This window comes from Molothrus aeneus, chromosome 6 (assembly GCF_037042795.1).
Source record: "Molothrus aeneus isolate 106 chromosome 6, BPBGC_Maene_1.0, whole genome shotgun sequence".
In the NCBI taxonomy this organism is placed as follows: domain Eukaryota; kingdom Metazoa; phylum Chordata; class Aves; order Passeriformes; family Icteridae; genus Molothrus; species Molothrus aeneus.
The window spans coordinates 27743845-27756649 of record NC_089651.1 but is presented as its reverse complement, the minus strand read 5'-3'; the positions used below and the strand labels follow the sequence as shown (position 1 = coordinate 27756649).

The following is a 12805-nucleotide window of genomic DNA, read 5'->3' as shown; positions in this document are numbered from 1 at the left end:
ACAGTAGCACAATCAATAAGCAAGAGATTTTTATTTTTACACAGCTTTCTAACATGACAAAATAGCTTCCTCTTTTAAGCAATTATAGCTCATGTAGAAATTGAGCTCATCGGGAGTTGTCTGTCAAAATGTTTTTAATGAAAAATTGAGTTTGCATAACACTGACACATTGATGTCTTTTGCTTCTTACTGTTGACACTCATGGGCTAAAAGCTTGATTTTTGGGGAGGGAGAAAATTGCATTAGTTCAACTCATTTGGAGAATCTCTGTTTGCTGAATTAATTTGCTATGCTTTTTTTTCCTGCTGAATATTAAACCCTGTTTTCCAACTGTGCATATAGTGCCTGAGGGGAATAGCTCCAGCTCTCATTTTCCATGACTATGTTTTCTTGTAACACAGCCTAGGCCTGAGTTGAGGGTGCTGTGCAGAGCTGACACTGTAGGCTGTGTTAGGGGAGGCACAGTCTGATCAAAAAACTGCTGCCTGGTACCTTCCAGACTCTGATGCTGCACCTCTGCAGCTGAGTAAGTGTCACAGTTTTTCCCTAGGGATTGTTTTGTATAATCCAATTGACGTGGTGAAATCTGTCCCTCCATGTGATGACTTGTGAGTAGATGCTTACTTTAGTGAAGCTCTAGCTGGATTAGCAGCAGCATACAGTTAATCATGACAAATGCCTTGGTGGTTGTTCTTCACTGGTACCTTCCCATCGACGTAGAGATATATAAATGCTAAGGCGTGTTACTGTTTTCAAGGTGACATTATTAGCTCTGTTTCACCATCCAATAAACATCTGAAGATCACAGTTAACACTTCCTGAAACACACTCAAAATTAAGGGAGATATGTAGTATACTCTGCCTTTATCTGAAATAAGCTCTGAAATTTAAAAAGAAGGGAGAACTCCATCAGGAACAGCACAAGTTCCACAAGTGGCCTGACTTCAGCTGTCACTGGACATTGGTCAGGTGGGAAGCAGCCAAATGGCCTTGTCAGCTGACACATCTGTGCTCTGCTGTCATTTGGTTTTCCTGGGACTGTGGAAGGTTGTCAGAGATGGGGAGCATAACTTTCGTAGTTGTGTGGCATCTGCTATTTGAGGCATCCCAAGCCCTTGGACAGCTTTGAATTAAGTCTCAGCACCCCTGTGTAGTTCAGTATTATCTCTGTTATGCAGGAGAGGAGACTTGGACAGAAGCAGATGATGCTGATTGCTGAAGGCCATACCACAATTCTCCATCAGTGCTGCTCTGCCGCTTTCCAGCGTTGTCTCAGAGGCAAGATTGTTCTTTCTCCCTTGAGGGTGCCAAAGGGAGCTGTATAGCCCTTATTTTTCAGATTTTTCTTCTTGTTTTTTGAGCAGAGTGAAATTGTCTGGACCAGTGAAGCAAGTTGGCTTCAGGCATCTTGTCAAATTAACTTTCCTTGTCTGTGCATGTGTGGGCTGTGTAGCAGGAGTCAGCAGGTGCAGAATGCACCGGCACACCAGTAGTGTCAGAGGCACTTACAGGAGTAAGAGCTGGCACTGTGAGAAACAGGCTCTTTTAAACTTGTATTTCAGTGAAAAGATCAAATGTGCTTATAATCATTGCCATCATGCTAGCTGCTAACAGACTGATCCTTTGCTCCATGTAACATCCAGCTCCCCCAATACACATGAGAGCTGCCATTGGCCAGGTCAGAGAGGATCTTTGCAACTGCACAGTGCTCTCTCTAACCCTATGCATTTAATGTTGGCACTGATGAGTGATGCCTGGAGACTTTCCAGCCACAGGTTAGATGGTGACAGGAGGCCCCAGGGGTAGGGTAGCTGCTGTGAGTAATCAGACAGGCACCTGGTACATACTGAAATATTCAGAAATAGGCAGCAGGAGCTTTCCTGCAGGGTCTGAGGGAATATGTACATCTAACTCAGATGCTAGAATATGAAAAGGGCACTGTTTTCCTCACTAACTCACAAAATAAAATGAAAAATGGGACCATGAGGGCCTCTGACATCATTATATGTCACTCAGCCACAACTGAGTTGAGCCAGGGAGATCCATTAGTGGAAGTGGTGGTGTCTGGGTATAGGGCTGCAGGAGGTGGGAACTGGCAGCTTTTCTTCTCCGTGTGTAACTTGACCTTCCCTCAGTGTGTCCCCTTCAAGGCCAACCTTGACCAGGGCTCAGCAAGTCTGTGTGTGCTAACTTCCAGCAGAAGGGATGCCTGCTTTATCTTGGTGCTGGGAGAAGGAAAAGCTACTGCAAAGTTGAGAGTTGTTTTCCCTCTTAAAATGGTAACGAGATGTTGGGTGACACTGACCCAAGGTTGCCAGGCTGTAGTTGTTGCAGTTGTTCTTGTATTATGACTTAGTCTAATGCATCAACAAATGTAGTCTTTTGTTCTGTCCTGCCTCAGAAAAAGGACTTCTCATGTTCCAGTGATAGACATCTTGGCTCTGACAGAAATTCAAGGTCTTCTACTTTGTGCCCTCAGCCCCCTTAGGCCAGAAAAAGTGCTGATGGTGGAAAAGAAGATCTAATGAATACCAGTAATATATGCATTAAATTCTCATCACACTGTGTGTAACAGGATATGCTGGTAACCTCTTATAAACTACCTGCAGTAGTTTATGTCTCCACTAATGTGGTCCTGAAGCCAGAAGCCCTTTTCAGTACATTGAGAGTGGGATAATGAGAAATAAAAACATTCTGCATAAAAGTAGGGTGTAGACTTGTCAGCAACCAGTCAGGAGAAAAAGCAGATCTAGTTTGTTAGGCATACATTACATTGTGTAGCTAACAGTGACAGCAGATACGTGAATTTCTTTGCCTTTCTTGTGGAGATACAGACTCAGAATCCACTGGGATGGAAGAATAACAATTCCCTTTACAAAATCAGACTAGATTGAAATAGCAGTGACCCCCAGCATAGGGAAAAAAACAAAAAGCATTGTTCATTCTTACCATGACTTTTGCTGGGCAGAAATTAGTTCACTGAAGCTTGCTCATTTAGGAGAGATAAATGAGGAATGCTTTATTATACTTTTTTCTGCCTCCTAGCCTGATGAAATGAGCTGTCCAAGAACTCTCATTCCCTGTCTTCAGCAAGGGAAGCCTAAGGGGCATTTAATGACATGCAGAAGCTGAAGGGAGAGTCATTAGCACTCCAGTGTATAGGTAACTCTCTTAAAAGTTAAGATTAAAAGCTTTGATGAAAGTGACCTTCACAATTCATGTGCCCTCTGCTTTCCTCCATGCTTGAAGCTCTAATGATCACTTTTTTTTCTGCTTTGTCACTGTAGCACTTATTTTGTGAAATATTTCCGTAACTCAGCAGTAATTTGGATCCAGGGTGGATCTGGCTTGCAGATATTATGTCTGCAAGCATTAGGTGGGTGCAAAACAAAGGCTGGTGTAAAGGGTCAGATCTTCTCTTTGTAGAGAACTGAACAAAACCTGGAAACATTGCTAGATACAGGTTTTTAGTATTTTAATTAATACTTGATTATAACTTTAAGAAAGGATAAAATTATCATCAAATATTTCTTTGAGTATGCCATGCTGTCCTCTTTGAGCAGGGCAGAAATTTGCTGTAGAGCACAAGAAAAGCGTGTTTGGAATGGGAAGAGTATGTAGAACCAGGGGCTTGTAATTCTGTGGGCTCTTGGGTAGCAGACTGAAAATTCTGGGCAGGCTGTAGGAGGATGCTGTGTGTATTCATGTCTGGATCAGATGAGAGGATGAGAGAGAAAGGAGGTGTGGCATTTGAGTAGAAAGGGAAGGAGAAAAGAAACATCCAACAATTTGAAATAAGGAGAGCAGTAAGTGCCACTAGTGTAGTCAGGCTAGAAGACAAGAGTAAGAAGGAGCCTTTTGGGAAGGAGTTATCTCTAGGGTAGCTTTGTTTATTTTTTTATTTAAAAATGCAGTAGGTATTTGTAATTGTAACTGAAACTGAAATTAATGGCCCCATTTGAGACACCAATGCCTGCTTGATTGATTGAAATGGGAAATAGTTAAGGTAAAAACAATATATCTTTCTTTTAAGATAATTAAAGTTTTATTTTGCTTGAAATTGAACTTTTCTTGTAGTGTTAATGACATAAATGATGCTGGGGTTCCTTTAGCTTACAGTGAGCAAAAGAGTAAAAAGTTTATTTTCCGGCATGGAGGTAATTATTTTAGCTAATTTTTCATTCTGAACTTTTAATTCAAATAGAAAAAGAGAAAAAAACAGTTTTACCAAATGTTATGATTCTTGAAGCCCTAAAGTGTTGCTGGAGACATGGGGTACTCATAGCACATTTCAGAGCAGTTTCCTCCTAATATGCATGAAAAAATCTTTCTCTGATGTCAGCTACAAGTGCATACAGATGAAGTATGTGGTTGGTAACACAATGGGATTTTCATTGTCTTGCAAAAACAGTTCAGTCTGGCTGACTTTCCTGGATGAAGTCTAAGACTCAGAATGGAGTCAGGTTCTTTTCAGTGGCACCAAGCAATAGGATAAGAGGCAATAGGAAGAAACTGATGCACCGAAAGTTCCACCTGAACATGAAGAAGAGTGGTTTTAGTGTGTGGGTGACTGAGTACTGGAACAGGTTGTCCAGAGAGGTTGTGGAGTATCCCCCACTGGAGATATTCAAGATCCTGGATGTAATCCTGTGCCATGTGCTGTAGGATGAATCTGCTCGAACAGGGAGGTTGGGCCAGATGACCCACTGTGGTCCCTCTTGGCCTGACCCATTCTGAGATGTTGTGTCCATGCTTCGCAGGTGACTGAGCTGCCCTGTCATGCCATAGGTCTGATCTTGGAGTGCTGCAGCCTTTTAGGTCTGGGTTAATAACAAGTGATGCTGTTAGGCTCCTCTCAACAAAATGAAATGCTTTTTGTCCACTCTTTAGCAGAGCAGTTACCTCTCCAGGTATCCTTAGACTGAAAAAAAGCCCAATGCTTTGATCAGCAAACAACTTTGCATAAGGCTCTGGCAAAAGGGAGAAGTGGTATTAATTTTCGTGGCGATTCATTTGTGGGGAAAGTATCATTATTCTATCACAAATTAACTGTGTAGGTACCCAAAGCTCATGTAATATATTGAAAATGTCAGGATATTTTCATCTTTGTGATTTCATTCCCGCTGAGAATTTGATCAGGACGTGTTAAATTAAAAGTAATATATAAACAAGGTGTGAACAGTTCAGTTAAGTGGTAACCTGAGGTTAAGAACACAGTGATCAAATTCAGTGCCTGAAGTTGGCAGGGAAATTGTCTTACCACCTTGGGAAGGCTTGAAATTAAACTTGTTTTGAAATGTAGGTGTTAAATCTGTGAAAAAAACCCCTCACTTGCATATGTAAATGAAGTGGCTTCCCAGAGATGAAGAGAGCATGTTGAGCTCTGGGCTGCCTTTAGGAGAGAGAGGGACCACGCTCCCACGATGTAACCCCTCTGCTGTGGTTCTGTTTTGTAGCATCTGTAAGGAGGAAATCTTTTGGTAAAATCAGGGCTGTGCTCCCTGTCTGGCTGTTCTCAGCCAGCTGTCAACAACAGAGGGTGGGGCTGTGCTGTTGACTGCTTGAGCTAACCGAGACAACGGCTTTGGGGTTATTTTTGTTGGGCTTCTGAGACCTTATTAACTTGAAAGGAGTTTTTGGAGATACTGAATTTCTGCATTGCGCTTATGTTCAGTTTTTTGTTCTCCCTAGCATTGCCTTCAAGTAAATGCATGGCAAGTAGCCTTAAAAGGAACAAAAATTCCTTCCCATTTCAGGGTAAGCAGGAGGAGGATTAAGCTCCTTCCCCCAGTAATTGGATCCTCTGATTGCCATGGCTTTTGAAGATGATCGTGTATCTTTCTGTGTGTGATAGATTATGCGTGTGCCTGAAAGGTAGCTTGGCTTTAAAAATCCACTGAGTTTTCCCCTATAATCGTTTTACTTTTGGTTATTTACTTTGTGTGCTGACCATGGGACATGTAGCATTCTAGCCAAAAAAAAACGAGGCAGGGGAAGTTCTCCTGCAGCTGTTCCACCTTAGACTCTTCTGAAGACATAGAAGGTTAGTGACTGTCTGGGACCCTTTGGAAAATGAAAGCTCTCCCAAGGTTACAGTATTGAAGATTCAAATTAATGTGGGTGCAGAAGGGAAAGTGGACTGGATGAGAACCTCCTTAAACTGGTTGAAGTGCAGTCCAGTTCATCCGTGGAGCAAACACCACCTTTCTATCACTCCTGGTCAGCAAAAAATCACGGTTGCAGTTGGATTGTTTGTATTAACCATTGTCTTCAAAGCTAGTCTATGTTATCTCATGCTTTCTAATCTCAGGGTTTAAATTTGGGCAAGTAGCAGTGTCTCTACCTCTGTGTTTGTGCAGTAATACACATGGTATATTTGACACCCATTCTACCAGCAGGGCTCCAAAGCACTAATGGTATACAAGTGTTAAAGTCAACATTTTGCATAAACCACAAAGTATTTCCTTTCTTTTGGCAGATTGAAGACATTGTTACAAGAATGCAAGATGACAAAACAGGTGGAGTTCCCATCCGCACTGTCAAGAGCTTTCTGTCCAAAATCCCCAGCGTGGTCACTGGTAAGAACTGCAATTGGCGGAGAAAAGAATGTGAGCTGGTACTTGCTGTCTCTAAGCAAACATACTGAAGCCACAAAAAGGAAGAGATGTGAGGAAAAAAAGTCCCCATCTGCCTAATTTTTCTATATGGTGTTCTGTTACAGGCTGAAGTAAGATTCTTTACACCTGAACAAAGATTCCTTAGTTCTGTTTTAGTAAACAAGCATTTCTATTTCTTTGGGGTGAGTTATTAAAAAATGTTATGTATCAAAGTATCACCAGTCAGAGTTATTCCCTGTGACAGCGGTAGGATAATCTTAGGTAAGAGGTCAGGAAAGAAAATTGAAGTTGTTTCCTTGCTCATAGCCAAATACTCTAACTAGGCTTTGATCACAGGTAGAGGAATGTGAAATACCTTTTATGCATGTGTGCTGCTTTGTTAAAGCTCCGTGTACAAAAGTGTGGATGGTGCAAAACGGGGAGTCAGAGTACCAAACCATCCCTCCACATACTTCCAGAGTGTTTTCCAATGCAACGAAGACCTCTGCCATTGATAGATGATGAGTTTATTCAGGGTGATGTAAATTGTACGGAGGATTTGTACTTGGGTTTCTGGTACCTGTTTTCACTGACTCAGTAGTAGTGCTCCTGAAGGTTCCTGGGGAAAATAACCATTTATCTGATTTGAAAACTCACTCCCATAAGCTCAAGTCTGCAATACACAGACTGGATGTCTTAAGATTCACTCAGCTAAAAGAGGTTTCTGATATTCTGGTTAAAATTCATAGCTTTAAAAAGGTAATCAATCTAGTCACCAAACCACTGCTTGTTACTCAAAAGGAAATAGGAGACCTCACAGGAGTTTTAAACCATGGTCAGCAGTTCTCTGGCATGATGGAAACTGCTCCCAGTTCTGGAACAGCAACTGCAATTGCATCGTCTTGAAATGGCTGGTTTTCACAACGCAGAGAATTGTGAAAAGATGAAGATAAAATAAGAACAAAACCTTTCTCCAAAGCCCATAGAAATTATTATATTTCAAGGGGAACAAGCTCGGTACCATTCCCTTCAGGTGATTTGAAAGCAGCTCCCATGGACAGTTCATGAAGCCTCTGAATTTGAAAAGTATGGGAAAATAACAGGCCACTGGAGAGCCCAAAGTTTTCTCCATTTGTTATTTTTCCTTTCAGATGCATAGACCTGCCTATTTGTAGACCAAAACCAAAGCAAAGTATGTATGCTATCAGTGATTGACTGTAATAGATAGGTGAAGAGGCAGGAGCACCTACATTTGAATGGAAGCTGAGGGCACTGGGTTTGTTCAGGCTGGGGAAGGAAAAGCAGAAGGGAATGAGAGGCTACAAAGACAGGGTCAGATCCTTTCTCAGGAGTGCATGTTGGAAGTACCAAAGACAATCTGCACAAGTTGTAGGGAAAGAAATCCCAACTAGATTTACATAAAGGAAGAAAGTTGTTTATGGTCAGGCAAGTGAGCATGGGCCCAGTGTCCCAGAGGAGCTGTGGAACCAGTGTTTTGCAGCTGTTCAGAAACTTCTGGGCCCAGCTGAACTGAGCAGTCTGACCTAACTGTTCATTTGGCCTTGCTTTGTGTGAAGGTTGGATGAGACAACTTTCAGAGAATCCTTCCAACCTGAATTACTCTTACGGTCAGCGGATACTCAGTTTTAGTGCTTGTCTAATTCCACACAATGTAATGAACACAGGAGAAGAACTTGTATTTTCAAAAACTTTGTACTTCCTCTTGGGAAGAGCTCGATTCTAGACCATGGCGTTCTCACACACTTTATTTCTACCTGAAAAATGGAACAGTAGCACTGAGATGTGATTTACTTGGCAGGCTCACAGTGACTGTGATTAACAGGGATTTATTTTTGCTTGACACTTCTATTGTAATTGCTTCTCACAGGAGAAATATAAAATCTTAAAGGAAAAGAAATATTACAGGAGTGCCTCAGTGCTCCAAACAGGTAGCTCTGTTTATAGTACAGTGAAGTGGGTGTTTGATTTAAAGTTTGAATACCAGGGAGAGAACCGCTCCTCTGTTTTGCTTTTATCTGTCCTGATGCCTTAGGTGTGAATGAGGTATTGGGTAGCACAAGGAGAAAAAGCCTCAGGGAGTTATCAGTAATGGTCCTCTCTTGACAACAGAAATCTGGGAAAAAGGATGAAAAAACTTTTTTTGAATGTAGGATGAGTTTGTGGAGGTATGCTGTGCCAAGGACACATTTCAGTCTGCTCTGGAAGTAGATTTTCCTCTCCCCTTCCCAGTCTTTGGCTTGCAGTAGGTCAGTCAAAGGAGAGCATTTCACACCATTATCTTCTTGGTTAGGTCTTCACTTTTATAGGCAAGCCACAGAGAATGAAAGTAGGATGGGACCAGTCTGTGTGGCTCCTGTGTGCATGTGTCAGACATCGTCCAATGTTCAGTTCAGAGTATGGAATATAGAAAAAAATGCCTGAGGGCAGATTTTGAGTAGTGCTGTGATCCGTGCCCAGAATGGGTTGTCAGCCAATGCACATAATGGCAGCTGCTGCAATAAATGGAGTCGCACGTTTCTCTTCTAGTGAGAAAAGATTTTCTCAGTAAAGCTTTTGTTTCTGTAGATGAATTGTTAATTCTGTTTTTGCAGTTATCAGACTGTTGTAGGAACATCTCATTATGCTAACCAGCAACAAAACTGGCTTTCTTATATTTTTTTCGATTTTCATATAATTGCATCTTAAAAGTAACCTCATTTTTGGCAGGAGGACCAAACACATATACTTTTTTCTCCCACTGGTTCAGACTTGGTCTTATACAACATTGCCAAAACAAGTCAGAAGGAAGTCAGTGCTGCAACAGCAGAGCTTTCCAGTACAAAAAGCCTCCTTCACGCTTCCCAGTTTGCCACACATTCCCAATCTTGTTGCAGATTCTCCTCTTTTGTGTCCTGTCTGATCCTGTGTATCAGCATCTTTGCTACCATAATCCAAGGGAGACATGCAGTCTAAAACCTTTGCACAAGTCTGCCGCCCTCCCAAAAGGTTTTGATACAGCTTCATTCTGATCCATGCTCCTTCACTTGAAGCATAGCTGTCCCCACAGCTCCATTTGGAATGATACCTTGTCCCAGCAGCAGTCCTGTGGCTGGTCCCTTGCTCCTGCACTGCTCCTGAGCCTCACCACCACTCACTTGTCTGCCTGCTCTGCTCCCAGTGCTGCCTCCGTCGCTGTGGGTGGATTGATGAGTTATGTCCTGGCCCTCCTGGCTTGGATTGAGTGCTGCCATGCAAGCTTAGTGCACACAGCCCTGCCAGTGCACTTCACTCCTGTCCTGCCATGTCTGTCTTACATAAGCCCTGGACCTCTCTCAGCAGAAAGTGCCAGTTTCACTGAAATGTGCCAGATGGCCTGTCGCTACTAGAGACTCATGAGCTAAGCCAAGTTTAAACTGCTGTGTGTCTCTGTCTGAAGAAGCCAGCATGTGTCTTGGCAAGTGCCCATGGAGTTGTCCCAGAACACATCAGAATGTCACTTACTCAAAGAAAATGCATTTGGCTGGAGTATGGAAATCCCATGGTGTTGTGAAAGAGAGACTTTATTATTGAAAATGTTCCCTGATGATGTAGTTCAAAACAGTCAAGTTCTGCTGGAGAACTTTATACACCCATTGAGAAATTGGCTCCCTTGAGGCCAGTCTGAGGGTGCTTGTTGCCTTTTCCCTTCAGAGGAGGTCAAGCACATCTCTCATCCAGATATAGCAGTCACAGGCCCAAGGGAGAAATAAGTTCCTCATGTCCAGAGTTTGAAAGGCCCCTGTTCAGGTGAACTGTGCAAAAAAAAAAAGGTTGTTGTGGCATGGGGAACAGGCTTAGGACTGGCAATGGTGGCAAGAGCCAGCATCCATCACCTAGCAGGGCCTGGAGAGCAGACTGCAAGGCTGAGTGCTTGGCCAGAACATTTGTTTTCTTAATGCTTCTTTTCAGGGATAGAACTTGCCTTAGTGCCTTATGGAAACTACAGTCATTGGGACCAGAGCCTCCATGAGCTGCCTACCAATAGATTTGGCTTCCCTAGGCTGTCTGTCCAGCTGCTTGCACCACCTTAACACAGGGCTTTCACTGCAGGACTGAGTCTGATACAGATTTCCCTCAGCATTTGGGTAATTTTGTTCTAGATATTCTGTCTTTCCTCTGTAGTTCTGCTTTGAAAAATAGGACACTTGAAAAGTGGTACTGACTCTGTTTCAGACAGTTAATACATGTAGATAGTCCCAAATCTAAACCAAGTTCAATCTTCTGCTCAGCAGGAATTAGTCTATTTAGTTAAAACGAGCAAAAAAAGGCCACTAACAGACAAACAAAAAAAAATTTCCAAAATTTAAATCAATATCCAAACTAATACTGGGTGTTTACAGATTTGTGAAGGATATAAAGAACATGATCGTGGGTTAAAATTGACATATGTTTATATGTGCATACTGTATAATTTTTATTGTCTTTCCACATTTCTAAAGAGCAGATGCTGCACAGTAAATTCAACAGTTTAGCAATTGCTTGGTGGAAACTGCCTTGCCAAATACAAGTTGGTTGGGCATACAAATCCATTTATTTCTAATAAAAAATCAATTGTTCTGAGCAAGTTGCATTTAAACTAATTCAAGTGAAGACTAGGCTTCTTCAGAACAACTTACATTTCCTTCTTTTATGCATCTCTTCAAATTGCACCCAGTGGAAATGTAATCCCTCCATCCCTCAATAAGAAGTCTAGTATTTCAAAGCTGCCCTGAATCACACAGCATTAGACATGTCAGCAATTACATGAGTAGTGCATGTCTTGCAATTAGTTTTTTTCCTGTAGCTTTCTCTTAAGCTCTCTACTTGCATGCCAGGAGACAAATTAACCCAGTTAAGGAGTCAGACTCTTATGCTGTGTTCGTCCTCAGCTCCCTCCTCCCCTCCCTTTTTCTCCTTAACTGCATCCAGCTTCCTACCTTTCAAATGGTGAGAAGGATGAAGGAAGAGAAGATGAAAATCATCTCCCTGAAGTGTAGCAATTTTGTGCCTGTTGTAAAGATGCAAAGCAATACCTTGAGTAGCAAAAGCTTAAAGGATTTGATTTCCAAGGACAAGGGGGATAGCAGATTAATCAAATAGGATGTGGTCATCAAAGAAATAAGAGAAAGCAATCAGAATTAACATTTTAAACAAGGGATATGCAATATATCTCTCTGTTTATCTGCACATGTGAACACCTAAATGCATGTAAATAGTGTCCAAGTTTTGTTAAGAATAAGCCCAAGAGTGGTTAAGTGTTGTATGCTAGAAATAACCAAGGACAGGTTTATGCATTTGTAGGTGCTGTGCAGAGTGAGGACTGCTGGTGTTTGTGTATCACTGCCCTCTGCTGCAGCCAAGCTACTGTTCAGTTCACATCATGCAGCTGCTCACCTTCCTCACAAGTGCTGTGTCTGTGTTGTGCTTTCCCATCTCAGGGGGAGTGCATGTGGTGCATTTTATGTCCTGCTCGTTCCATAGCAGCGGTCCTTCTTTGCTGTGTGGCATAAACCCAGCCCAAATATTGGGGTATGTGTGACTTGACAGCTACTCTGGCCTTGAAGGAGAAGGATGGTTTTCATAGCTGGCTGTTCACTGTGAGTCACTCATAATTCTTCATCCTCTTCAGGACTGCTCATCTCCAAAAAAGCATGCTTGTACATCACATGAAGCTTATATAGCCCATAAAAATGTGTGCATGCACTGTGGAATAAATCAGAAATGAATAAATAAAATTAACCATCACTTAAAATTACCAAAATTGGACACTCTTCATAACTATGTTGTTTCATATAACAGCACTTGAAAGTAGTTGCACCTGAGATGAAAAATATTGGAGGAAGTGCACATCACAGCAGGGCATGCATTAAAATTTGGCTTAGGCCACTGAAACACTTAGAAAACCCATCCTGAGCCTTTAGTTTTATTTCAGTCAATAAAAAGGTTTCTTAAGTGCTAAAGCCCAGAATATTATGAGAAATTTAACTTCCATAAATTAGAATTGTGAAGGTGCTTCCTGGTCCCCCTTGTCCTTGCTGTATTTGAACCTCTACACCTGTCAAGTGAAGCTATGATAAATCAGAGACTTAAATAATTATGCTGCAAGGATATTCCTGTGGCCAAGGAAACGACAATGAAAAATTACCCAAAGCACCAAATGATCCAGCTTTATCTTTCTGCTTTTTCTGGAT

General features: G+C 41.9%; 1 protein-coding gene across 4 annotated transcripts in view; it reads left to right on the top strand.

The window, feature by feature from the left end:
• RGS6 (regulator of G protein signaling 6) overlaps positions 1–12805 on the top strand; it is a 246869-nt gene that overhangs the window by 135093 nt on the left and 98971 nt on the right. For all 4 annotated transcript variants that reach the window (XM_066551381.1, XM_066551383.1, XM_066551382.1 and 1 more), the window contains one exon: positions 6479–6578. In XM_066551381.1, the coding sequence (XP_066407478.1) occupies positions 6479–6578 (100 nt within the window). The remainder of the gene's footprint in view (positions 1–6478; positions 6579–12805) is intronic.